Genomic DNA, 26,348 nt, shown 5'->3' with positions numbered 1-26,348 from the left:
CTATAAACCTGCTAAATTAATCCCATCCACCATAAAGAAAGAGAATGAAAAAAGTGTTTATGTATTTATTTTAGATGCAGCAATTGTTCACGAAGCAATCATTGGGTGACTTGGTGAAGTAAAGCTGTTTCCCCTCCTTCATCCATGATGCTCGTTCAACGTTGCATTTGGAGAGTCCTGTGAACATCAACTGTCATGAACTTGTCATTCTGAACAGCACCATCTTCCTAATTGACAACCTTGACATTGGCATAAGATGAAATTTGATGGGAAACAGCAGCACCCCCATAACCTCCATAAAGTCTAAAGATATGTTCAAAGATTTGTTTCAGTCAAGCATGTTGCTATGTGTACAATCTGTTATTGACAAAAGGGGATATTAATCAAATATATAGAAAACTTTATTGTTCCATGTACAATAGATTGAGGTGTGTTTATTAGAAAAGTGGTGGTGGATTGCATGTGAATGGTAGTCATGGATAATGATGGATGTTTGTCATCCTGCAGTCGGAACGGCAGCATGACCAGGGGCTCAGGTCCTCTGGGAGATGAGACAAAGAAAAGAGGGGGGCTGTTAGTGGGAGCATGCCTAAGATCACACATTTCACCAGGGCCCATATTCACAAAGTATCCAATGCTGCTTTTTTTTTACTAACATCAGTGTTACACTAGTGTATACACCCTTTTGTTATACTAGTGAAATTGTTTCCATAGCTAGGGCTGTGAGGACTTGTGAAGAGCAGAATCAACAGCCTCTGCATAATCAAAACAGTTGCTTCGTGAGAAGATCATATTCACAGTTAGCCAATGTTATGTAAATGCCAGCTGAAAAGTACCAGTGGCCTGGTTTTGGCCCCAAGTGAGAGCAGGTCCGCCGGAGCCATGGCCCAGTGAGACACGGGTGACGGACCGAGTAGACGGAAACAGAAAAGTCTCAGCCTTTTGGGTAAAACACTGAGGTAAATCCTGCAATCAAACAGGCTAAACATCAGTACAGAGACAAAGTGGAGTCGCAATTCAACGGCTCAGACACAAGATAAATGTGGCAGGGTCTACAGACAATCACGGATTACAAAGGGAAAACCAGCCACGTCGTGGACACCGACGTCGGGCTTCTGGACAAGCTAAACACCTTTGCCCCCTTTGAGGATAACACAGTGCCACCGAAGCGGTCCGCTCCCAAGGACTGTGGGCTCTCGTTCTGTGGCCGACTTGAGTAAGACGTTTACGCGTGTTAACCCTTGCAAGGCTGCCGCTCCAGACGGTATCCCTAGCCGTGTCCTTAGAGCATACACAGACCAACTGGCTGGAGTGTTTACAGACATATTCAATCTCCCCCTATCCTAGTCTGCTGTCCCCACTTGCTTCAAGATGTCCACCTTAGTTCCTGTACCCAAGAAAGCAAAGGTAACTGAACTGAATGACTATCGCCCCGTAGCACTCACTTCTGTCATCATGAAGTGATTTGAGAGGCCAGTTAAGGATCATATCACCTCTCCATCTTACCTGACACTCTAGACCCACTTCAGTTTGCATACCGCTCTAATAGATCCACAGATCTATCTGCCATTTCACTGCACACTGCCCTATCCCATCTGGACAAGAGGAATACCTATGTAAGAATGCTGTTCATTGACTATAGCTCAGCCTTCATCCCCATAGTACCATCCAAGCTCATCATTAAGCTCGAGGCCCTGGGTCTGAACCCAGCACTGTGCAACTGGGTCCTGGACTTCCTGAGGGGCCGCCCCCAGGTGGTGAAGGTAGGAAACAACACCTGCACTACACTGATCCTCAACACAGGGGCTCCTCATGGGTGTATGCTCAGCCCCCTCCTGTACTCCCTGTTCACCCATGACTGCGTGGCCACGCACGCCTCTAACTCAATCATCAAGTTTGCAGACGACATGACAGTAGTAGGCCTGATTACCGACAATGACGAGACGGACTACAGAGTGGAGGTGAGGGCCCTGGAGTGGTGCCAGGAAAATAACCTCTCTCTCAACGTCAACAAAACAAAGGAGCTGATCGTGGACTTCAGGAGACGACAGAGCGAGCACGCCCCTATTCACATCGACGCGACCGCAGTGGAGAAGGTGAAAAGCTTCAAGCTTCTCAGCATACACATCACTGACAATCTGAAATGGTCCACCCACACAGACAGTGTGGTGAAGAAGGCACAACAGGAGGCTAAAGAACTTTGTCTTGGCCCCTAAGGCCCTCACAAACTTTTACAGATATGAGAGCATCCTGGTACGGCAACTACACTGCCCGCAACCGTAGGGCTCTCCAGAGGGTGCGGTCTGCACAACGCATCACCGGGGGCACACTGCCTGCCCTCCAGGACACCTACAGTCACTGATATCACAGAAAGGCCAAAAAGATCATCAAGGACATCAACCACCCGAGCCACCTCCTCAAATTTGCTTTGCTAAAGTCACCAGCTACAATAAATCCGGCCTCAGGATATGTGGTTTCCAGTTTGCACAAAGTCCAGTGTAGTTCCTTGAGGGCTGTCCTCGTATCAGCTTGAGGGGGAATATACATGGCTGTGACTATAACCGGAGAGAATTCTCTTGGGAGGTAATAAGGTCGATTGTGAGGTATTCTAGATCGGGTGACCAAAATGACTTTAGTTTCTGTACGTTATCACAATCACACCATGAATAGTTAATCACAAAACATACACTAACGCCTTTATTCTTCCCAGAGAGTTCAATATTCCTGTCTGCACAATGTACTGAGAACCCAGCTGGCTGTATGGACGAGGACAGTATATCCGGAGAGAGCTATGATTCCATGAAACAGAGTATGATACAGTCCCTGATGTCTCTCTGGAAGGAGATCCTCGCCCTGAGCTCGTGTACTTTATTGTCCAGAGACTGAACATTCGCGAGTGAAATATACTCGGAAGCGGGGGATGGAGTGCACACCTCCTGAATCGGACTAGAAGTCCACTCCGAATAACTCTTCTCAGCTGGCGGCGTCTTGGAGCAGCCTCTGGGATAAGTTCAATTGCCCTGGTGGGCACGAACAAAGGATCCAATTCGGGAAAGTTGTATTCCTGGTTGTAATGCTGGGGAGTTATCGCCGCTCAGATATCCAAAAGTTATTTCCAGCTGTATGTAATAACACAAAAAAACGTTCTGGGCTAATAATGTAAGAAATAATAAACAAAAAATATATATACTGCAAAGTTGCAAAGGAGCTAGCAGCAGGACTGCCATGTCTGTCGGCGCGAGCCTCTTTCCATTGAATACAGGCGGTTGACTTCAACAACCTTCATCAAATATTTTAAAAACGATTACAATAATGATTACAATACTAATTTATCTACAAATATAAAGAAAGGGTAGGCGGGAGCTAGACAACCTGCCATGAGGCTTTGTGGGCAACGACTCTCATTGTTAGGGTCAGTGTATCCATCATCTTTGGTTTTACTATGTTTTACTCAGACCAAAATATGTATGGAGATTAGTGAGAGAGGCTCGAATTTGGTCAACAAAAAATGTAATTGGTAATTTGATCTAATAGCAGTTTCATAATGTTTAGGTTGTTCTGAAGTCACTGATGCAAGTTGACACACGTGGCATTTCGGCAACTTTGAAAAAACAACTTTATATCTGAGTTGTGCCTGTTGTCATAGAGATAGATAGAGGACTCAATTGATATAACCTTTTTTAGGGACATTGCCATGGAGGGCTTTCACCATTTTTGTTTTGGGAGACTCATTCAGCCTCAATGGCGCTGCCCATGCTGTCACAGATACAATAGCACCGATACAAAGAGGAGTTCTCTATCTAATCTCTATGTCCTGTTGTTCGCGTATCTGCCCTCTCATTGGCTAGAATGGTCCCACCTGATCTCCGCCTGCCTTCCATCTTTGAGGACATGTATTTCAATTGTTATTGCGGTCACTTGACAATATAATAGACAGTGGTAGCGCTGTAACTCTTTCAGGTTGTGAATATATTTTCCGCATATCTTTAGTAGTAGTATTAACATTACCAATGACATCAGGAACTCGGAACTATTAACAAAAGATGTGCAGTGATTACCAGGAGTGGGGTTCGAACCCACGCGGACATATGTCCATTGGATCTTAAGTCCAACGCCTTAACCACTCGGCCATCCTGGTTGGCGTCAAAAACAGTTCCAATAATTGATCATGGATATCAATATATACTGAAAGGTATATTTTCTTGTACGCTACTCGCAAAAATTTAACATTCCAATGTAAAAACAATCTTGATCAAACGGCATTATATGTCGTTGCAGCGGGTGCTACTGTGATTATCAAAGCAGATAGCTACTCTGACATTCATTCTATTGTAACGATTTTGCAAGACAACTGTCAATTGACCATAATGACTTCAGCCTGATCAACAAATACAAATCAAACGCTTGATAATGTGTTCTATCAAATGAACACATTCCCTTGATGACGATACGGCATAAATTGGGCAGTCAATTGTACAGTTATTTGAATGATGTGCTTTGTATTGTTTTCCCTTGATGTCTATAGGCAATCATTTCATTGGGGAGAACTTTGTGACCAGTGGTAGAAGACGTACCCAATTGTGATACTTGAGTAAAAGTATAGATACCTTAATTAACACAAAGTTACTCATGTAAAAGTTAGTCACCCAGTAAAATAATACTTGAGTAAAAGTCTAAAAGTATTTGGTTCTAAATGTATTTAAGTATCAAAAGTAAACGTAATTGCTAAAATATACTTAAGTATCAAAAGTATAAATAATTTGGTATAGGCAAAGCTTGATTGCCCAATGACCGACCGACCATATGCCGCAAACTTCCTGTAGCCTAAGTGATTGACTCACATTCTAAAACATCGGACACACAGTACCTTCTATACTATAGGTTGAGGCCCAATTATGTAATACCAACTGACTTGTGGAAGTATGACTATATAGTTTGCACATCCAATCCTTTCAGATCTACACAGCAGGATCATTAGATATCTTCCGGGAAGGGGCAGTGGTCGATTTAGGATTGAGCGATTGTCAAACAGAGATAGGTACCTCACTTTGCTGGTGGGGTTACTGACGTTGAAAGTCAGCCTACATGTCACAGCAATCTGATGAGGATTCTATGAGTCTGTTTTTGACTCATGCTGCACACTAAAAATAGCAATGGTCTCTTGGATATCTGCATGTGATGTGCACGAAATAATGGAAAGATCAAGGTACATTCTTGTTTTCTTAACAATGTAAAATCCTGCTGAGTCATTTTGAGGTTGCCTTCAGTTGCAATATCAGTCAGTGTAGCAATAACGGTTGTCTCCAAGAAAAGAACTCTAATGTATCACAATTATAAGTTTAGAATGATTCATCATGATCAAGTAATTGTGTACATCAAAAAGGGATGCTCAAATGAAACACAGAAACAACTGCAAATTGATTACTTCTACTTCTTTACATACATTGTCACGGCCATGAAAACACTTTTGAGAGGATCTTGAGATAAAACAATAACACTGATATTGGTCTCTGTCTGTCTCACTTGTTGCAGCATGGGAAACAGCAACAGAACAACTTCCTACAGGGGTTGTTCTTCTTGTACTTCACCGCCAGCTTGATCTGAGCCTGGGCCTTGCCCACAAAGTCTGTTGTTGCGACTACGTTGGCCACCATGGCCCTCTGTTCCTCCACCCACCAGCAGAGCCATCTGGAAGAACAGCTCATGGATGTCCATATAGTGGAAGTATTACTATATAGTTTACGCATCCAATCCTTTCAGATCTACACAGCGGGGTCATTAGATATCTGTGGGGAAGGAGCAGTGAGTGGTTGATTTAGGATTGGGCGATTGTCGAACAGAGAGATGGGTACCTCACTTGCTGGTGGGGTTATGGAACACAGACGTTGAAAGTTAGCCTTCACGTCACAGCAATCTGATGAGGATTCTCTGAGTCTGTTTTTGACTCATGATGGACACTAGAAATAGCAATGGTCTCTTGGATATCTGCATGTGATGTGTACTATACAATGGAAAAATTGAGGCACAGTCTTGTTTTCGTAACAATGTCAAATCCAGTTGAGTCATTTTGAGGTTGCCTTCAGTTGCAATATCAGTCAGTGTAGCAATAACGGTTGTGTCTCCAAGAAAGGAACTCAAATGTATCACAATGATAACAGTTGAGAATGATGCATCATGATCAAGTAATTGTGTACATCAAAAATGAATGCTCAAATGAAACACAAAGGGCCATTCTACAGCATTTGTGTTCATAAAATTCCCAATATCCTGTTATGAAACATAAATAATATAAAATATATATTTTTTTAATTATTTTACAAACATTCAATACAGCTGAAAGTTAAAGGAATAGTGGGAGAAGGAAACATTTGAACTGCACTCAAGTAAACATTCTTGATTGACTAATCAAGTACTCTTTTAACTGCCAGCCTGGAGCACCGAACAAATGTTTTCTTTTTACAACATTAAAGAAATGGAACACCCCATATCACACTATTGCATGTTAGCTTCTGCGGTTTGACATCAAGATACTTGGTCTTCTCTCCTAACACCAGCTAGGCAAGGGTGTTAATATAAAATGTATCTTCTACGGTAAGAGGCAGAAATAGCTGCATGACATTCAAAATGGCACATTCTCATTCAAACGGCATAAATCATTTTAAACAAACATACCACGGAGTGTACAAAACATTAGGAACACCTTCTCTTTCCATGATATAGACTGACCAGGTGAATCAGTTGAAAGCTATGATCCCTTATTAATGTCACCTGTTAAATCCAGTTCAATCAGTGTAGATGAAGGAGAGGAGACAGGTTAAAGAAGGATGTTTAAACCTGGAAACATGGATTGTGTCTGTGTGCCATTCAGATGGTGAATGGGCAAGGTGGGCAAAGATGGTGAATGGGCAAGACAAAATATAAGTGCCTTTCAAAGGGGAATGGTAGCAGGTTTAACTCAATATTAAGGTGTTCTTAATGTTTTGTACACTCAGTGTACATTGGAACACCCATACTGTACATCTTAAAATATTCAGGATCAAGTGCATACGTGTGTAAACAACTGCAAATTGATTACTTCTACTTCTTTACATACATTGTCATGGCCATGAAAACACTTTTGAGAGGATCTTGACTTGAGATAAAACAAAAACACAATCGGTCTCACTTGTTGCAGCATGGGAAACAGCAACAGAACAACTTCCTACAGGGGTTGTTCTTCTTGTACTTCACCGCCAGCTTGATCTGAGCCTGGGCCTTGCCCACAAAGTCTGTTGTTGCGACTACGTTGGCCTCTATGTTGTCCACCATGGCCCCCTGTTCCTCCACTAGCAGAGCCATCTGGAAGAACAGCTCATGGATGTCCTTGATCCGACTCTCCAGCTCAACCAGCTCCTTGTGCCGGTTCTCGATCTCCGTAAGCGCTGATCGCGCCGTCCGCCCGTCCGCCAGGAGGTTGTCGGAGAACACGTTCCACTTACCCGTCTCAACCATCTCCTCAATCTGATCTCCGGTCACCTCCTTGCCCATTATCTTTGCCTGGCGCTGGATCCGGGTTTTGCAGTTCTCCCTCTGGCCCATCTCCGCTTGGTTGTACTCAGACATGGCCTCATGGAAGGCCCCGGTGAGAGAAACATACTGTGAGCGTACCATGCGAACCAGAGCAGAATGGGCACCATGCTCTTCTTCCAGCCGTTTGTGCTGCATGCCGATCTTCTCCAGCCGTGTGTAGATGCCCTCCCCCCGGGTCTTGATGCCCTTGGCCAGGGCATTGGAGTCTCGTTTGATGGAGCTGATCCGACGGACAGAGGTGAGGAATCGGGTGTTCTGCTTGCCCAGGCGCTTCACATCCATCCGGAGCAGAGTGATCTCCTTCCTCATCGAATGGACCTCTCTGAAGATGCTGTCCATCATGTCTTCGCCTTCGAACACCACTGACTGGTGCTCCAGCTGTTCCTCGTCATCAGTGCCCCGACCCTGACCTCCCTCGTCTGAAGAAGCGGGGGCCACCCCCTTCAGGTCAACCAGTCTGTCTTTCATCCTACCTGGAATGGGAGGAAAGTATTGAGGGTTACTGTATGATCTCCTTATCATCTCCTCTCTTTCATCCTACTTCCTGTATATTGTAGAGCAGAACCCTGCTAGAGCAGTGCAATTTTCATTCTTTATGGTCATGCAAGAAATTTCAGCAAATGTTGACTTTTTCATGCCTTAAAGAAGTTAGCGAGCTGCATAAACCGTATTAAGTGCAGCATATCTGATTTAAACAGATAACAGATAACAGCCACAAGCCGGGGCTGTGCTTTGGCAAAGTGGGTGGGGTTATATCCTTCCTGTTTGGCCCTGTCCGGGGGTATCATCGGATGGGGCCACAGTGTCTCCTGACCCCTCCTGTCTCAGCCTCCAGTATTTATGCTGCAGTAGTTTATGTGTCGGGGGGCTAGGGTCAGTTGGTTATATCTGAAGTACTTCTCCTGTCTTATCCAGTGTCCTGTGTGAATTTAAGTATGCTCTCTCTAATTCTCTCCTTCTCTCTTTCTTTCTCTCTCTCGGAGGACCTGAGCCCTAGGACCATGCGTCAGGACTACCGGGCATGATGACTCCTTGCTGTGCCCAGTCCACCTGGCCTTGCTGCTGTTCCAGTTTCAACTGTTCTGCCTGCGGTTATGGAACCCTGACCTGTCCACCGGACGTGCTACCTGTCCCAGACCTGCTGTTTTCAACTCTTAATGGTCGGCTATGAAAAGCCAACTGACATTTATTCCTGATTATTATTTGACCATGCTGGTCATTTATGAACATTTTGAACATCTTAGCCATGTTCTGTTATAATCTCCACCCGGCACAGCCAGAAGAGGACTGGCCACCCCTCATAGCCTGGTTCCTCTCTAGGTTTCTTCCTAGGTTTTGGCCTTTCTAGGGAGTTTTTCCTAGCCGCTGTGCTTCTACACCTGCATTGCTTGCTGTTTGGGGTTTAAGGCTGGGTTTCTGTACAGCACTTCGAGATATTAGATGATGTACGAAGGGCTATATAAAATAAACTTGATTGATTGAAGCCCTCTTTCTATTAAGGCAATTTAACGCCATTCTATAAGAGGAAATTAAATTACACCTATTAGCGCTACAGACGAGGCGCTAAAGGCCCAGTGCACTACTTTTGTGAAGATTCCCCCCCCCCAATGTTTTAATCAATATGTTGGGTTTTTTCAGCACCCCTACATGTTGCGGTGGTGACTTTATTTTTTTAGAGACATCAGTTATTAGATTCCCGGCCATTGACTCATATGACATCTATAACAAAAGTTACGATTTTAACAACAATTTGATCACTGAAAGACATAGATGTTCAAATCTGTGGTGTGTTTCTTTACCACTCTTTAACACACCTCAAACCTTTTCCAAACATTTAATTATAGGCTTAGGTTATGACTTATCGTCTCTCTATAATCTCTTTCATGAGGCTACATGTATTTTACTGTTACAGTAGGCTACACAAGAGAATGCAATATGACAAGTTTCTTTCTGTGCACCAACTGAACACCATGACAAAAGTATCAGGCCAAAACACAAACACGTACACACCTACTGTACAGTACCAGTCAAAAGTTTGGACACACGTGCTCATTCAAGGGTTTTTCTTTATTTGTACTATTTTCTACATTGTAGAATAGTAGTGAAGACATCAACACTATGAAATAACACATAAGGAATCATGTAGAAACCATAAAAGTGTTAAAGAAATCAAAATATATTTTATATTTGAGATTCTTCAAAGTATTCTTCCTTTGCCATGATGCCAGCTTTGCACACTCTTGGCATTCTCTCAACCAGCTTCATGAGGTAGTCACCTGGAATGCATTTCAATTAACAGGTGTGCCTTGTTAAAAGTTATTTTGTGGAATTTATTTCCTTCTTAATGCGTTTGAGCCAATCAGTTGTGTTGTGACAAGGTAGGGGTGGTATACAGAAGATAGCCCTATTTGGTAAAAGACCAAGTCCATATTATGGCAATAACAGCTCAAATAAGCAAAGAGAAATAACAGTCCATCATTACTTTAAGGCATGAAGGTCAGTCAAAAACGGAAAATGTCAAGAACTTTGAAGGTTTCTTCAAGTGCTGTCCAAAAACCATCAAGCGCTATGATGAAACTGGCTCTCATGAGGTCCGCCACAGGAATGGAAGACCCAGAGTTACCTCTGCTGCAGAGGATAAGTTTATTAGAGTTAACTGCACCTCAGATTGCAACCCAAATAAAATGCTTCACAGAGTTCAAGTGGTCTAATGAGTCCAACCGCCATGTCTTTGTGAGACGCAGAGTATGTGAACGGATGATCTCAGCATGTGTAATTCCCACCGTGAAGCATCGAGGAGGAGGTGTGATGGTGTGGGGGTGCTTTGCTGGTGACACTGTCTGTATTTTATTTAGAATTCAAGGCATACACAATATTCTGCAGCGATACGCCATCCCACCTGGTTTGCGCATAGTGGGACTATCATTTGTTTTTCAACAAGAAAATGACCCAAAACACACCTCCAGACTGTGCAAGGGCTATTTGACCAAGGAGAGTGATTGAGTGCTGCATCAGATGACCTGGCCTCCACAATCACCCGACCCCAACCCAATTGAGATGGTTTTTTGATGAGATGGACCGCAGAGTGAAGGAAAAGCAGCCAACAAGTGCTCAGCATATGTGGGAATTCCTTCAAAACTGTTGGAAAAGCATTCCTCATGAAGGTGGTTGAGAGAACACCAAGAGTGTGCAAAGCTGTCATCAAGGCAAAGGGTGGCTACTTTCAAGAATCTAAAGTATATTTTGATTTGTTTAACACTTTTTTGATTACTACATGATTCCATATTTGTTATTTCAAAGTTTTGATGACTTCACTATTATTCTACAATGTAGAAAATAGTTAAAAAAATAAAGAAAAACCCTTGAATAAGTAGTTGTGCCCAAACTTTTGACTGGTACTGTATATTGGCGACATTATTTATTGTAACAGAAAACAGGCGCAACACATTACATTTAAGGAATAATTAACATTCAAATTAAATAAAGCAACTCAAAATTTCACTCGCCCAACAACCCAAACTCAACTTGATGAGCAACACGCATCTCATCACAACCTAGCGTACAGTAGGCTAAATTAAATAACAGGACTGAAATAACTCCAAAATTAATTAGAAACATTTACCTGATATCGTGCTCCGTAGACTATCCTAGAACACCAAAATCATTAAAACAGAACAGACAAATGCTCGAAGAATCATTTCCCCTTTCTGCTCCGTTTAGTCATCTAGCTGTGTCTGCCAGGAACCAGCCCACCACCTACTTTATTGCGTATATTCATTAGTGCAAACTGTAGCAAATCGTAACAAAACGTTTCGTATTGGGTAAATTCAGATTGAGCCCTCCCGTGTCTGCACGTTTGGTTCCGTTTGGTTCCTATTGAAGACACCCCTGGCAGGGAGTTTCCCCATGGCTGCTCTGACTTTTCTCATCCACAGCAACAGTGAAGGTGAAAAGCGGAAGCAAGGACAACAACCATGTTCCCGTTTTCATATTTTAAACTCATAAAACATTGTTGACAGTAATAATTTATATTGTGGTTGTTTTATGTTACTGGAAACAGATATTTAATCAATGTTGTTGTACATTATACTTCTGGTATATTTGAATGAGCATGATGGAACATATTGTGCCTATGGGGCGGATTCCGACCTGAGTTAAGCGTGCGTAAATGGAACACAATTCCCGTTTTATGCACTTTTTCTCTCTATGCATATTCTGAATTTGAACATAGGCATGAGAACAGCATGGTATTCTGACCTTGATTTAATTCCATGGTACGAATTAATAGGGAGTCGGCGGGGTTTAGCTCCCCTAAATGCAACAAAAGTCTAAATTTGCCGTGTCTCCACATAATGCTAATTTAGCCATTCTCATATTTCTTTAAAATGCAGTGGTAAATATATTTTACAGTGGTCAATATGAAAATAAAATATTCCAAGGAAACGGACACCTCTCTGTCACCTCTCACCTCTCTGTCTATTTTTCTACTGTATTATTGACTGTATGTTTGTTTTACTCCATGTGTAACTCTGTGTTGTTGTATGTTTCGAACTGCTTTGCTTTATCTTGGCCAGGTCTCAATTGTAAATGAGAACTTGTTCTCAACTTGCCTACCTGGTTAAATAAAGGTGAAATAAAAAAATATATATAATAAACATTTTTTTTTCTATGTGGGAAAGCTGCCCAGCTGGTAGGCCAAGTGCTGAATTTCAGCCTCAGCTGAGCTCCTTTATGCATATTTGTTTGCCAGGCGACCTTGATAAAAAACTAGCCATTATTCCAATGAATTATATTTATCCGTTCATTTCTCATCGTTTGCTTTAGTCATTCAGCTGTTTAGAGCGCTCATTGCTTTGTTATTCAGGTGCGCGGGTACTGGTGTTATCCGTGCCATCTGTGGCCAGAAGGGGTAGACCATTTATTTATCTTCATTATTTTCTATCTGTTTTCTTTACTGGATCACCTTTGGTATTTGGTATTTATTAGGATTCACATTAGCCGCTGCAAAAGCATCAGCTACTCTTCCTGGGGTCCTTATGAAACATAACATAATACATTGTACAGAACATTATTAGTCAAGGACTGAAATACATACTGTAACGACCCTGGGGTTATAAGCGCGGAAATCGACTCTGCCGCACGAGAATGCTTTTGCGGCACAGTCGATAGCGCGCCGGACCTCGGGCTAGAAGGTCGAGGGTTCGAGACCTGCTCCCTGCCTGTTTCATTACAATACATTTAAAACGTCACACATAGGCTATATATCAATACATACACACAATATCTAGGTCTAATACATAATACATGGCAAATTACAATAATATATATATATATAATGACTGTCTCTTCACAGTCCCCTTTGTGCAGTAAGGTGTTCTTTTAACTGTTTAAAAAAAAAAAAACTATTTTTATTCCTACCTTGAGTTATCTGGGGTGGCAGAGCGTCCCATGTAGTCATAGCTCTATTTAATACTGTGCGTTTCCCAGCCTCTGTTCTGGACCTGGGGACTGTGAAGAGACCTCTAGTTGCATGTCTTGTGTTGTACCGATCGATGAGTGTCTAAACTGTAGACACTTCGGTACCTTCAACAATACCTCGCACAAAGACCAATAGTGAGGCAGTTAATCTCTTCACAACTTTGAGCCAGGAGAGACTGACATGCGTGTTACCGGAACTTTCCCTCCGTGTACATCTAAGTGCAATATGTGCTGCTTTGTTCTTGACCAACTGCAATTTACCTATGTCCCTCTTTGCCGCACATGACCACACAACTGGGCAGTAATCCAGGTGCGAAAAAAACTAGGGCATGTAGTCTGGTCGACTGAGTCTGGTCGACTGAGATGTCAAGAAGGCAGAGCAGCACCCTATCATGGACAGACCTCTTCCCATCAAGGACAGACATCTTCCCATTTTAGCAACCATTGAGTCTATATGTTTTGACCATGTGATGATGTTCGATAATTTCACTAGACTAGCCTACAGCTAGATAACAATGCGCATCGATTCCATCCAACAAGTATATGTTAATGACAATAAGCCTATGGTTGACTCTTTCGGTTAGAAGCATTCGATTTTGCAACGGCATAGGCCTATATTATTTTGGATTTGTGTGCCCATGAGAACTGTTTCACGACAAAACATAATAAAATGAAACGTATGCATAGTTACACATACAGTGCATTTTCCCGAGATCTCCAAGATCTATTATTCGTACAGGGTTTAAAAATGAAAAATAACACTTTCATACATGTCATTCATGTAAGGAAAGAAAGGTAGTGTTTTATGTCACACGATCTGTGAAGACTCCAAACATTAACTCATGAATTATGGACAACTCATGAACTAGGGTGTAGAACATGTTTTGTTTTTAACTAATGTATTATATTGAATGTAGGCTAACTAGTCTGCGTGTGTTCATGTGTTTAAAATTGCCTTGGTTGAGAGGGTAGGCTTCCGCAGTGGTGTAGGCCAGGAGGAGGGTAAATGCAAGTAAACGCTGTTCACCCACCTTTAAAAAAATGCATTGAAAGCATAGGGATCGGTACTTTTTTCACCGCCACCGGCAATCAGAGTTTACACACCTATTTTTTTAAACACTATACCACTGGCTACCGATAGGCCTATTTGAAGCTCATGGTAATACACATTGTATCCTAGTCTAGTAAATTGAGTATGTGTGTTAGGTTGACCATCCTGTTTTTCCCAAGACAGTTTCAGCCCCATTTCAGGTGTCCTGACGTTTCAGGCTACAAAAAAGGTACATTTGGCACCAAGACACATCAAGTAATGTAGGCCTAGTCAATGGGAATGGCGAACTGTCATTAGGCACACTTCTTGTTGTTTTGTAACAGATGTTTATTTCCATTAATCAAATGGTGCGAATATACAGTCGTGGCCAAAAGTTTTGAGAATGACACAAATATTAATTTTCACAATGTCTGCTGCTTCAGTGTCTTTAGATATTTTTGTCAGATGTTACTATGGAATACTGAAGTGTAATTAGAAGTGTCAGAGGCTTTTATTGACAATTACATGAAGTTGATGTAAAGAGTCAATATTTCCAGTGTTGACCCTTCTTTTTCAAGACCTCTGCAATCCGCACTGGCATGCTGTCAATTAACTTCTGGGCCACATCCTGACTGATGGCAGCCCATTCTTGCATAATCACTGCTTGGAGTTTGTCAGAATTTGTGGGTTTTGTTTGTCCACCCGCCTCTTGAGGATTGACCACAAATTCTCAATGGGATTAAGGTCTGGGGAGTTTCCTGGCCATGGACCCAAAATATCGATGTTTTGTTCCCCGAGCCACTTAGTTATCACTTTTGCCTTATGGCAAGGTGCTCCATCATGCTGGAAAAGGCGTTGTTCGTCACCAAACTGTTCCTGAATGGTTGGGAGAAGTTGCTCTCGGAGGATGTGTTGGTACCATTCTTTATTCATGGCTGTGTTCTTAGGCAAAATTGTGAGTGAGCCCACTCCCTTGGCTGAGAAGCAACCCCACACATGAATGGTCTCAGGATGCTTTACTGTTGGCATGACACAGGATTGATGGTAGCGCTCACCTTGTCTTCTCCGGACAAGCTTTTTTCCGGATGCACCAAACAATCGGTAAGAGGATTCATCAGAGAAAATGACTTTACCCCAGTCCTCAGCAGTCCAATCCCTGTACCTTTTGCAGAATATCAGTCTGTCCTGTGTTATGTGTTATTTCTTACATTGGTACCCCAGGTGATCTTAGATTTCATTACATACAGTCGGGAGGAACTACTGAATATACGAGTAACGTCAACTAACCACCGTTCCTACCAGGAATATGACTTTCCCGAAACGGATCCAGTGTTTTGCCTTCCACCCAATACAATGGACCTGATCCCAGCCGGGGAGCCCACGCGACGCCGTAAAAGGGGCAAACGTAGCGGTCTCCTGGTCAGGCTTCGGAGACGGGCACATCGCGCTCCACTCCCTAGCATACCACTCGCCAATGTCCAGTCTCTTGACAATAAGGTCGATGAAATCCGAGCACGGGTAACATTCCAGAGAGACATCAGGGATTGCAACGTGCTCTGCTTCACGGAAACATGGCTAACTCAAAAGACGCTAACGGAGTCGGTGCAGCCAACTGGTTTCTTCACGCATCGCGCAGACAGAAACAAACAACTTTCTGGTAAGAAGAGGGGCGGGGGGGTATGCCTCATGATTAACGAGACGTGGTGTGATGATCATAACAACACTCAGGAACTCAAGTCATTCTGTTCACCTGATCTAGAACTCCTCACAATCAAATGTCGACCGCATTATCTACCAAGGGAATTCTCTTCGGTCATAATCACAGCCGTATATATTCCCCCCCAAGCAGACACATCGATGGCCCTGAACGAACTCTATCTGACTCTCTGTAAACTGGAAACCACACACCCTGAGGCTGCATTCATCGTAGCTGGAGATTTTAACAAGGCTAATCTAAAAACAAAACTCCCTAAATTCTATCAGCACATCGATTGTCCTACCAGGGCTGGCAAAACTCTGGATCACTGTTATACTAACTTCCGCGACGCATATAAGGCCCTCCCCCGCCCCCCTTTCGGAAAAGCTGACCACGACTCCATTTTGTTGATTCCAGCCTACAAACAGAAATTAAAACAACAAGCTCCCGCACTCAGGTCTGTTCAACGCTGGTCCGACCAATCTGATTCCACGCTTCAAGACTGCTTCGATCACGCGGATTGGAATATGTTCCGCATTGCGTCCAACAACAACATTGAAGAATATGCTGATTCGGTGAGCGAGTTCATTAGGAAGTGCATTGACGATGTCGTACCCACAGCAACGATTAAAACATTCCCAAACCAGAAACCGTGGATTGACGGCAGCATTCGCGTGAAACTGAAAGCGCGAACCACTGCTTTTAACCAGGGCAAGGTGACCGGAAACATGACCGAATACACACAGTGTAGCTATTCTCTCCGCAAGGCTATCAAACAGGCAAAGTCCCAGTACAGAGACAAAATAGAATCGCAATTCAACAGCTCAGACACAAGAGGTATGTGGCAGGGTCTACAGTCTATCACGGATTACAAAAAGAAAACCAGCCCCGTCGCGGACCAGGATGTCTTGCTCCCAGACAGGCTAAATATATTTTTTGCCCGCTTTGAGGACAATACAGTGCCACTGACACGGCCCGCTACCAAAACCTGCGGGCTCTCCTTCACTGCAGCCGAGGTGAGTAAAACATTTAAACGTGTTAACCCTCGCAAGGCTGCAGGCCCAGACGGCATTCCCAGCCGCGTCCTCAGAGCATGCGCAGACCAGCTGGCTGGTGTGTTTACGGACATATTCAATCAATCCTTATCCCAGTCTGCTGTTCCCACATGCTTCAAGAGGGCCACCATTGTTCCTGTTCCCAAGAAAGCTAAGGTAACTGAGCTAAACGACTACCGCCCCGTAGCACTCACTTCCGTCATCATGAAGTGCTTTGAGAGACTAGTCAAGGACCATATCACCTCCACCCTACCGGACACCCTAGACCCACTCCAAATTGCTTACCGACCCAATAGGTCCACAGACGACGCAATCGCAACCACACTGCACACTGCCCTAACCCATCTGGACAAGAGGAATACCTATGTGAGAATGCTGTTCATCGACTACAGCTCAGCATTTAACACCATAGTACCCTCCAAACTCGTCATCAAGCTCGAGACCCTGGGTCTCGACCCCGCCCTGTGCAACTGGGTCCTGGACTTCCTGACGGGCCGCCCCCAGGTGGTGAGGGTAGGTAACAACATCTCCACCCCGCTGATCCTCAACACTGGGGCCCCACAAGGGTGCGTTCTGAGCCCTCTCCTGTACTCCCTGTTCACCCACGACTGCGTGGCCATGCACGCCTCCAACTCAATCATCAAGTTTGCGGACGACACTACAGTGGTAGGCTTGATTACCAACAACGACGAGACGGCCTACAGGGAGGAGGTGAGGGCCCTCGGAGTGTGGTGTCAGGAAAATAACCTCACACTCAACGTCAACAAAACAAAGGAGATGATTGTGGACTTCAGGAAACAGCAGAGGGAGCACCCCCCTATCCACATCGACGGGTCAGTAGTGGAGAAGGTGGAAAGTTTTAAGTTCCTCGGTGTACACATCACGGACAAACTGAATTGGTCCACCCACACAGACAGCGTTGTGAAGAAGGCGCAGCAGCGCCTCTTCAACCTCAGGAGGCTGAAGAAATTCGGCTTGTCACCAAAAGCACTCACAAACTTCTACAGATGCACAATCGAGAGCATCCTGTCGGGCTGTATCACCGCCTGGTACGGCAACTGCTCCGCCCACAACCGTAAGGCTCTCCAGAGGGTAGTGAGGTCTGCAGAACGCATCACCCGGGGCAAACTACCTGCCCTCCAGGACACCTACACCACCCGATGTCACAGGAAGGCCATAAAGATCATCAAGGACAACAACCACCCAAGCCACTGCCTGTTCACCCCGCTATCATCCAGAAGGCGAGGTCAGTACAGGTGCATCAATGCAGGGACCGAGAGACTGAAAAACAGCTTCTATCTCAAGGCCATCAGACTGTTAAACAGCCACCACTAACATTTAGCGGCCGCTGCCAACATACTGACTCAACTCCAGCCACTTTAAAAATGGGAATTGATGGAAATTATGTAATAACGTACCACCAGCCACTTTAAACAATGCCACCTAATATAATGTTTACATACCCTGCATTACACATCTCTTATGTATATGTATATACTGTACTCTATATCATCTACTGCATCTTGCCATCTTATGTAATACATGGACCACTAGCCACTTTATACTATGCCACTTTATGTTTACATACCCTACAGTACTCATCTCATAGGTATATACCGTACTCTATACCATGTACTGCATCTTGCCTATGCCGTTCTGTACCATCACTCATTCATATATCTTTATGTACATATTCTTTATCCCTTTACACTTGCGTGTATAAGGTAGTAGTTGTGGAATTGTTAGGTTAGATTACTTGTTGTTATTACTGCATTGTCGGAACTAGAAGCACAAGCATTTCGCTACACTCGCATTAACATCTGCTAACCATGTGTATGTGACTAATAAAATTTGATTTGATTTGATTTGTCCCTGATGTTTTTCCTGGAGAGAAGTGGCTTATTTGCTGCCCTTCTTGACACCAGGCCATCCTCTAAAAGTCTTCACCTCACTGTGCATGCAGATGCACTCACACCTGCCTGCTGCCATTCCTGAGCAAGCTCTGTACTGGTGGTGCCCCGATCCCGCAGCTGAATCAACTTTAGGAGACGGTCCTGGCACTTGCTGGACTTTCTTAGGCGCCCTGAAGCCTTCTTCACAACAATTGAACCGCTCTCCTTGAAGTTCTTGATGATCTGATAAATGGTTAATTTAGGTGCAATCTTACTGGCAGCAATATCCTTGCCTGTGAAGCCCTTTTTGTGCAAATCAATGATGACGGCACGTGTTTCCTTGCAGGTAACCATGGTTGCCAGAGGAAGAACAATGATTCCAAGCACCACCCTCCTTTTGAAGCTTCCAGTCTGTTATTCAAACTCAATCAGCATGACAGAGTGATCTCCATCCTTGTCCTCGTCAACACTCACACCTGTGTTAACGAGAGAATCACTGACATGATGACAGCTGGTCCTTTTGTGGTAGTGCTGAAATGCAGTGGAAATGTTTTTGTGGGATTCAGTTCATTTGCATGGCAAAGAGGGACTTTGCAATTAATTGCAATGTCACGTTCGTTGTAATGAGGAGACCAAGGCGCAGCGTGATATGCATACATTCTTCTTTTAATGAAGCAAGAACACTAAACAAACGTGAAGCTGTGTAACACGAGTGCTGACAGGCAATTACACATAGACAAGAACCCACAAAACCAAAAAGGAAAATGGCAACCTAAATAGGATCCCCAATCAGAGACAACGATAAACAGCTGCCTCTGATTGGGAACCAATTCAGGTCACCATAGACCTACAATTACCTAGACTTACAAAACCCTTAGATCTACAATAACCCTAGACAAGACAAAAGCAAGCATACCCACCCTCGTCACACCCTGACCTGACCAAAATAATACAGAAAACATAGATAACTAAGGTCACGGCGTGACATGCAGTTCATCTGATCACTCTTCAAAACATTCTGGAGTATATGCAAATTGCCATCATTCAAACTGAGGCAGCAGACTTTGTGAAAATTAATATTTGTGTCATTCTCAAAAGTTTTGGCCACGACTGTACATACAGTTTGGATGTTGGAATAATGTCGTGGAAGAACATGCCTACTTTTTAAAGTGATTTGTTTGACAATCAGATGACAATATCATGACTGGTTGTGTTCATGCCACATTAAAAGGTCATATTTTTTTTACTGTTTAAATGAATGTCATAGTGTAATTCACACTGCTTAATGCCCTCATAATTACACCACCTTTACGTGCAAGGAAACCATGAATAAGGTTGAGCGAACCTGCCTGTTCCAAGTGGAAAAAGCATCTACTTCCTTTTTTCCTGATAGAAATAACAGCATTCGCCATGATCTGTAATTTATAAATTGATCAGGTCTATGGATAAGAGCTAGGTAAATAAGTCATACGTTTGGAGGAGGGGATTATAAAAACACATAGCAATTGTTTTAGATGATGTTTCCTTATGATCCCTGGAGACGAATGTGAAACCAGTCATCGAAGCAAACTGAAAATCACATCATTATGACGTGTGCTCCTTTTCCACAGTGAAGTAGGCTATGCATAGCAGTACCGTGATTCAGAATTATAGTTGTGTGCCCTTATAATTAGCGATGATGAAATTTGGAGACCCAAGTTATAGGCTTCTATAGGGCTGAACCTGCCGAGTTGATGTGTGCTCTATAGAATGTTTTAATTATATGCCTGGGCTTTTCTTTTTCATTTTATTTAATCATTTTTAGTATGTTAAATATTAGCCACTATCGGGATCCACCATCAGTAATACCCACAACACTTTAGTGTTAGTTTTCATAAATCTCTAGTTTACGTTTTGCATCATTCCATTCCGTTTACCTTTCTTTCTTCAGTCACGTGCATGTAGTTGTTCATGAGGGTCACTAGCATTAGTGGAACATATTAGGTTAACGTTGTGCAATCATTTGGGACATGCAGCCTATTTGAACCGTTATGGAACTCAGACCACACGCAGCAGGTTAAACTTGGAGCCTGGCGCACGGTTCACCACGACTGGGCCGTTGTCATACAGTTCCATGATTAGTGAGGGTAGATTAGGTAGATCATGGACTATTGTTCAACCCTTATCGTACACTTTTTTTCCACCTTCCAATATTTAATGGATTGACCTTGAATATGACAACTTAGAGGATAAATCAATATATTTTGTGCGCAAAGGATCTCCAAACCTGTTTTGATTCATGTATACTTTCCTGACCCTAAAATTAGCCTAAAATCAGAGTATTTTTTTATTTACCAGTTGGTGCTGAAACGGAGACGAATATGCATTAGATGGATTTCTTTCATTGATCCCTATATTCTGAACCCGTTCTTTCGATGTATTCTAGTGAGTCAGCCAACAAAAGTCTAATTAAAGGTACACCATATTTAAGATACATGTACTGAAAAACCAATTGAATGAAAACTAGAGGGGAAAATCTGTTGGCCAGCAGTGGGAGGGTTTTCAGAGGTTGAATTAAATGTATTGAGCGCACACGAGGGAACCATGCCTCCAAAGCCCGTTATGCACCTGCATAAGGTAAATCTGACTACGAACTACTGAGAAGTGCGTAGGGACGCTCGTACATTTCATAAATCGGAAACGGACCCTATTATACTAGTGCATGGCAATTGCCCATTTTCAATGAAGGTAGGCCTACTTTTCATACAAATCAGTGTGATTTCCAGAGTCACTTCCAGTCTCTGAATAAGTGCTGTTTGTTTCCAATAAATGCTTCTGCTATGGGTGATAGTGTCTTCAGAAAGTATTCATACCCCCTGACTTATTTCCCGTTTTCTTGTGTTACAGCCTGAATATACAGTGGGGAGAACAAGTATTTGATACACTGCCGATTTTGCAAGTTTTCCTACTTACAAAACATGTAGAGGTCTGTAATTTTTTATCATAGGTACACTTCAACTGTGAGAGACGGAATCTAAAACAAAAATCCAGAAAATCACATTGTATGATTTTTAAGTAATTCATTTGCATTTTATTGCATGATATAAGTATTTGATCACCTACCAACCAGTAAGAATTCCAGCTCTCACAGACCTGTTAGTTTTTCTTTAAGAAGCCCTCCTGTTCTCCACTGTTCTCCTGTATTAACTGCACCTGTTTGAACTCATTACCTGAATAAAAGACACCTGTCCACACACTCAATCAAACAGACTCCAACCTCTCCACAATGGCCAAGACCAGAGAGCTGTGTAAGGACATCAGGGATACAATTGTAGACCTGCACAAGGCTGGGATGGGCTACATGACAATAGGCAAGCAGCTTAGTGAGAAGGCGACAACTGTTGGCGCAATTATCAGAAAATGGAAGAAGTTCAAGATGACGGTCAATCACCCTCGGTCTGGGGCTCCATGCAAGATCTCACCTTGTGGGGCATCAATGATCATGAGGAAGGTGAGGGATCAGCCCAGAACTACACGGCAGGACCTGGTCAATGACCTGAAGAGAGCTGGGACCACAGTCTCAAAGAAAAGCATTAGTAACACACTACGCCGTCATGGATTAAAATCCTGCAGCGCACGCAAGGTCCCCCTGCTCAAGCCAGCGCATGTCTAGGCCCGTCTGAAGTTTACCAATGACCATCTGGATCATCCAGAGGAGGAATGGGAGAAGGTCATGTGGTCTGATGAGACAAAAATAGAGCTTTTTGGTCTAAACTCCACTCGCCGTGTTTGGAGGAAGAAGAAGGATGAGTACAACCCCAAGAACACCATCCCAACCGTGAAGCATGGAGGTGGAAACATCATTCTTTGCGGATGCTTTTCTGCAAAGGGGACAGGACGACTGCACCGTATTGAGGGGAGGATGGATGGGGCCATGTATTGCGAGATCTTGGCCAACAACCTCCTTCCCTCAGTAAGAGCATTGAAGATGGGTCGTGGCTGGGTCTTCCAGCATGACAACGACCCAAAACACACAGCCAGGGCAACTAAGGAGTGGCTCCGTAAGAAGTATCTCAAGGTCCCGGAGTGGCCTAGCCAGTCTCCAGACCTGAACCCAATAGAAAATCTTTGGAGGGAGCTGAAAGTCCGTATTGCCCAGCGACAGCCCCGAAACCTGAAGGATCTGGAGAAGGTCTGTATGGAGGAGTGGGCCAAAATCCCTGCTGCAGTATGTGCAAAGCTGATCAAGAACTACAGGAAACGTATGATCTCTGTAATTTCAAACAAAGGTTTCTGTACCAAATATTAAGTTCTGCTTTTCTGATGTATCAAATACTTATGTCTTGCAATAAAATGCAAATTAATTACTTAAAAATCATACAATGTGATTTTCTGGATTTTTGTTTTAGATTCCGTCTCTCACAGTTGAAGTGTACCTATGATAAAAATTACAGACCTCTACATGCTTTGTAAGTAGGAAAACCTGCAAAATCGGCAGTGTCTCAAATACTTGTTCATCCCACTGTATATGTATTTTTTAAATTGGGTGTTTTTCTCACCCATCTACACATAATACCCCATAATGACAATATGAAAACAGATTTTTTTTAAACATTAGCAAATGTATTAAAAATGTAATAGACATATATCTTATTTACATAAGTATTCACACATTTGACAGTGATTACAGCTTTGAGTCTTTCTGGGTAAGTCTCTAAGCTTTGCACACCTGGACTGTACAATATTTGCACATTATTCTTTAAAAGATTATTCAAGCTCTGTCAAGTTGGTTGTTGATCATTGCTAAACAGCCATTTTCATGTCTCGTCATAGATTTTCAAGACGATTTATGTCAAAACTGTAACTAGGCTACTCAGGAACATTCAATGTCGTTTTGGGAGGCAACGCCAGTGTATATTTGGCCTTTTGTTTTAGGTTATTGTCCTGCTGAAAGGTAAATTGTCTGTTGGAAAGCAGGATGAACCAGGTTTTCCTCTAGGATTTTTCCTGTGCTTAGCTCTATTCCTTTTCTTTTTATAAAAAAATTAAACTGCCTAGACCTTGCCAATGACAAACCTATCCATAACATGATGCAGCCACCATCATGCTTGAAAATATGAAGCTTTGTACTCAGTGATGTGTTGTGTTGGATTTGATCTAAACATAACACTTAGTATTCAGGACATGAAGTTAAAATCTTTGCCACATTTTTTGCAGTTTTACTTTAGTTTTGGGATATTTCATTCTGTACAAGCTTCCTTCTTTTCACTTTGTCAATTAGGTTAGTATTGTGGAGTAACTACAATGTTGTTGATCCATCCTCAGTTTTGTCTTTTTTTCACAGCCATTGAACTCTAACTTTTTTAAAGTCACCATTAGCCTCATGGTGAAATGCCTGAGAGCTTTCTTTCCTCTCCGGCAACTGAGTTAGGAATGACACCTGTATCTTTGTAGTGACTGGGTGTATTGTTGCACCATCCAAAGTGTAATTAATAACATCACCATGCTCAAAGGGATATTCAATGTCTGTTTTTTTACCCATCTAACAATAGGTGCCCTTCTTTGCGAGGCGTTTGAAAACCTCATTGGTCTTTGTGGTTGAATCTGTGATTGAAATTCACTGCTCAACTGAGGGACCTTACAGATACTGTAATTGTGTGTGTGGAGTAGAGATGAGGTAGTCATTCAAAAAGCACTATTATTGCATAGAGAGTAAGTCCATGCAACTTATTATTTGACTTGATAAGCACATTCTTACTCCTGAACTTATTTAGGCTTGACATAACAAAAGGGTTGCAAACGTATTGACTCAAGACATTTCAGCTTTTCATTTTTGAAAAAGCTATTACTATTATTTGGTGACTGTTTACTGCTATTCATTTTAAACCCCTATCAACATCTGCTTCCTCTATTACCAAATCAGCTTCCCATTGTGCTAATGATAAGAGTTCACACATCAGCTCATCCTTCTCAGTACTAAAGTCCAGATTATCACACCTAGAATAGAAAGAGTTCAGACTCTCTGCAAACTCAATGCAATGTTCTTTTGATTGAAAGTGTCGTTGGTTGGTAGTCCAGAGAGAGTTTTTAGGCCCTTCTATGCATCCCTCATACAGTATGTTTTTCCTGGAAATGGTTATCAATCGTTACCTGGCCTTATTGTATCAATCGTTACCTGGCCTCCCAGTCCCACTGCTTTCTTTAAAAAATCATATTATTTACATTAATATCAAGATCATGAATGTATCACATACACAAAGTATCAGATGAGATATACAATCATTTGCAACATGGGGAGCAGCAACAGAACAGTTTCTTGATGGGGTTGTTCTTGTCATATCTTTTGGCTTCGTTCAGTTGAACCCTGGCACACGCGATAGGTGCCTCCGTCTTTTGTACGTTGGTCTCGATGTTGTTGAGCACCGCTCCCTGTTCCTCTGTCAGCACAGCCACATCCAGAAACAGCTCTTGAACCCCCTGGAGCCTCTTCTCCAGGTCCTGCAGCTCTTTGTGTCTACTAGCGATCTGCGTCAGTGCCGACTGGGCCGTCCCATTGGCCAGGGCGTTGAAGATATTCAACTGCTGCCCGCTCTCCATCATCTCCTCAACCTCCTCAGACGTGACGTCTCTGCCCACAATCGCCATCTGTCTCTGGATCAGTTTCTTACAGTTCTCCCTGTGTCCCAGCTCTGTCTCGCTGTAGTTGAACATCACTTCCCTGAAGGTGGTGCTCAGGTTGGTGTACTGCGTCCGGGCGATGCGTACCACGTGGTCAGTGCTACCTCGCTGAACCTCCAGCTTCCTGGTCTCCCTGTTCATCCTGTGTAGCCTCTGCAACACAGCCCCTCCTCTGGTCTTGATGTCTGTTGCAATGTTGTTGGCATCCCTGATCACATCACTGGTGTCGTCCATAAATGTATTGTTCAAGGCGTGGTAGTTCTGGTCCCGGAGCTGTGCATGGTCTTCCTGGATCTGTTGGATCTCCTGACGAACATTTTGGGCCTCCTGGAGGATCCTGTTCAGCTCAGGGCCGTTGTCAGGCGCCACTGTTGCACGGTTCCTGCCTGAATGGGCAGACAGGTCATCTAGGTCCAGGTCCACATTGGTGAAGGCCTCATTGGTATAACCTCCGCCTCCTCCAGGCTCGTCCAACGCATCCTGAAGTTGGCCAAATCTGTCTTTCATCTGGAGAGAGAGAGAGAGAGAGTCAGTGCTAACCAGTGACCCAGCCACCATACCATACCACCAGGCTACCCATCTCCTACCTGTGTTGTCCCTCCTGCCTTGCTGGATTCCAATGGCCCATTCAGGCTAAGGAAATCTATTTATTTTTCACACATTTAGATTGAAGCACTTCTTCAGTAGTTGGTATTTTGACTTACTGTATGCAGGTGCATAAGGGGCTTTCAGGTGTGGCTCCATTGCGCACACCGAATACATTTAAAACTTCTTCGGGATCAGTGTCCCTTCCACGGTACGGTTGAGCTAACGTAGGCTAATGCGATTAGCATGAGGTTGTAATTTCACCTCCTGCATATGAGGACATATTTACAGAACTCAGTCAGGGTCTCAACTTACTTTTGAGAGTTAGAATAGTAGAATACACAAGGGGCAATTTCAAAACTTAATTAGTTGTGCATCCGCAGTCT

General features: G+C 43.2%; 2 protein-coding genes, 1 long non-coding RNA gene and 1 other non-coding gene across 4 annotated transcripts; 1 reads left to right on the top strand and 3 right to left on the bottom strand.

Annotated features, from left to right (window-relative positions):
* Positions 1 to 3,887: 3,887 nt before the first annotated feature.
* On the top strand, positions 3,888 to 6,296 carry LOC129811946 (uncharacterized). Its single transcript, XR_008752960.1, has 2 exons — positions 3,888 to 4,192; positions 5,533 to 6,296. It is a non-coding gene; the product is annotated as an uncharacterized LOC129811946 (long non-coding RNA).
* Positions 4,056 to 4,138, bottom strand: trnal-uaa (transfer RNA leucine (anticodon UAA)). Its single transcript has one exon. It is a non-coding gene; the product is annotated as a tRNA-Leu (tRNA).
* Positions 5,412 to 11,361, bottom strand: LOC129811945 (syntaxin-11-like). The gene is made up of 2 exons (XM_055863737.1): positions 11,192 to 11,361; positions 5,412 to 8,042 (listed from the first exon to the last, which is right to left on the bottom strand). Exon 2 carries the CDS (start codon positions 8,035 to 8,037, stop codon positions 7,162 to 7,164), a length of 876 nt encoding a protein of 291 aa, XP_055719712.1. The 5' UTR covers positions 8,038 to 8,042; positions 11,192 to 11,361; the 3' UTR covers positions 5,412 to 7,161.
* Positions 11,362 to 23,197: 11,836 nt separating this feature from the next.
* Positions 23,198 to 25,884, bottom strand: LOC129811944 (syntaxin-11-like). The gene has a single exon (XM_055863736.1). The coding sequence runs from the start codon at positions 25,882 to 25,884 to the stop codon at positions 24,979 to 24,981; it is 906 nt and encodes a 301-aa protein (XP_055719711.1). The 3' UTR covers positions 23,198 to 24,978.
* Positions 25,885 to 26,348: the final 464 nt, after the last annotated feature.

Source organism: Salvelinus fontinalis, chromosome 15 (assembly GCF_029448725.1).
Source record: "Salvelinus fontinalis isolate EN_2023a chromosome 15, ASM2944872v1, whole genome shotgun sequence".
NCBI classification, from domain to species: domain Eukaryota; kingdom Metazoa; phylum Chordata; class Actinopteri; order Salmoniformes; family Salmonidae; genus Salvelinus; species Salvelinus fontinalis.
This window is presented reverse-complemented; position numbering and strand designations above follow the sequence as displayed.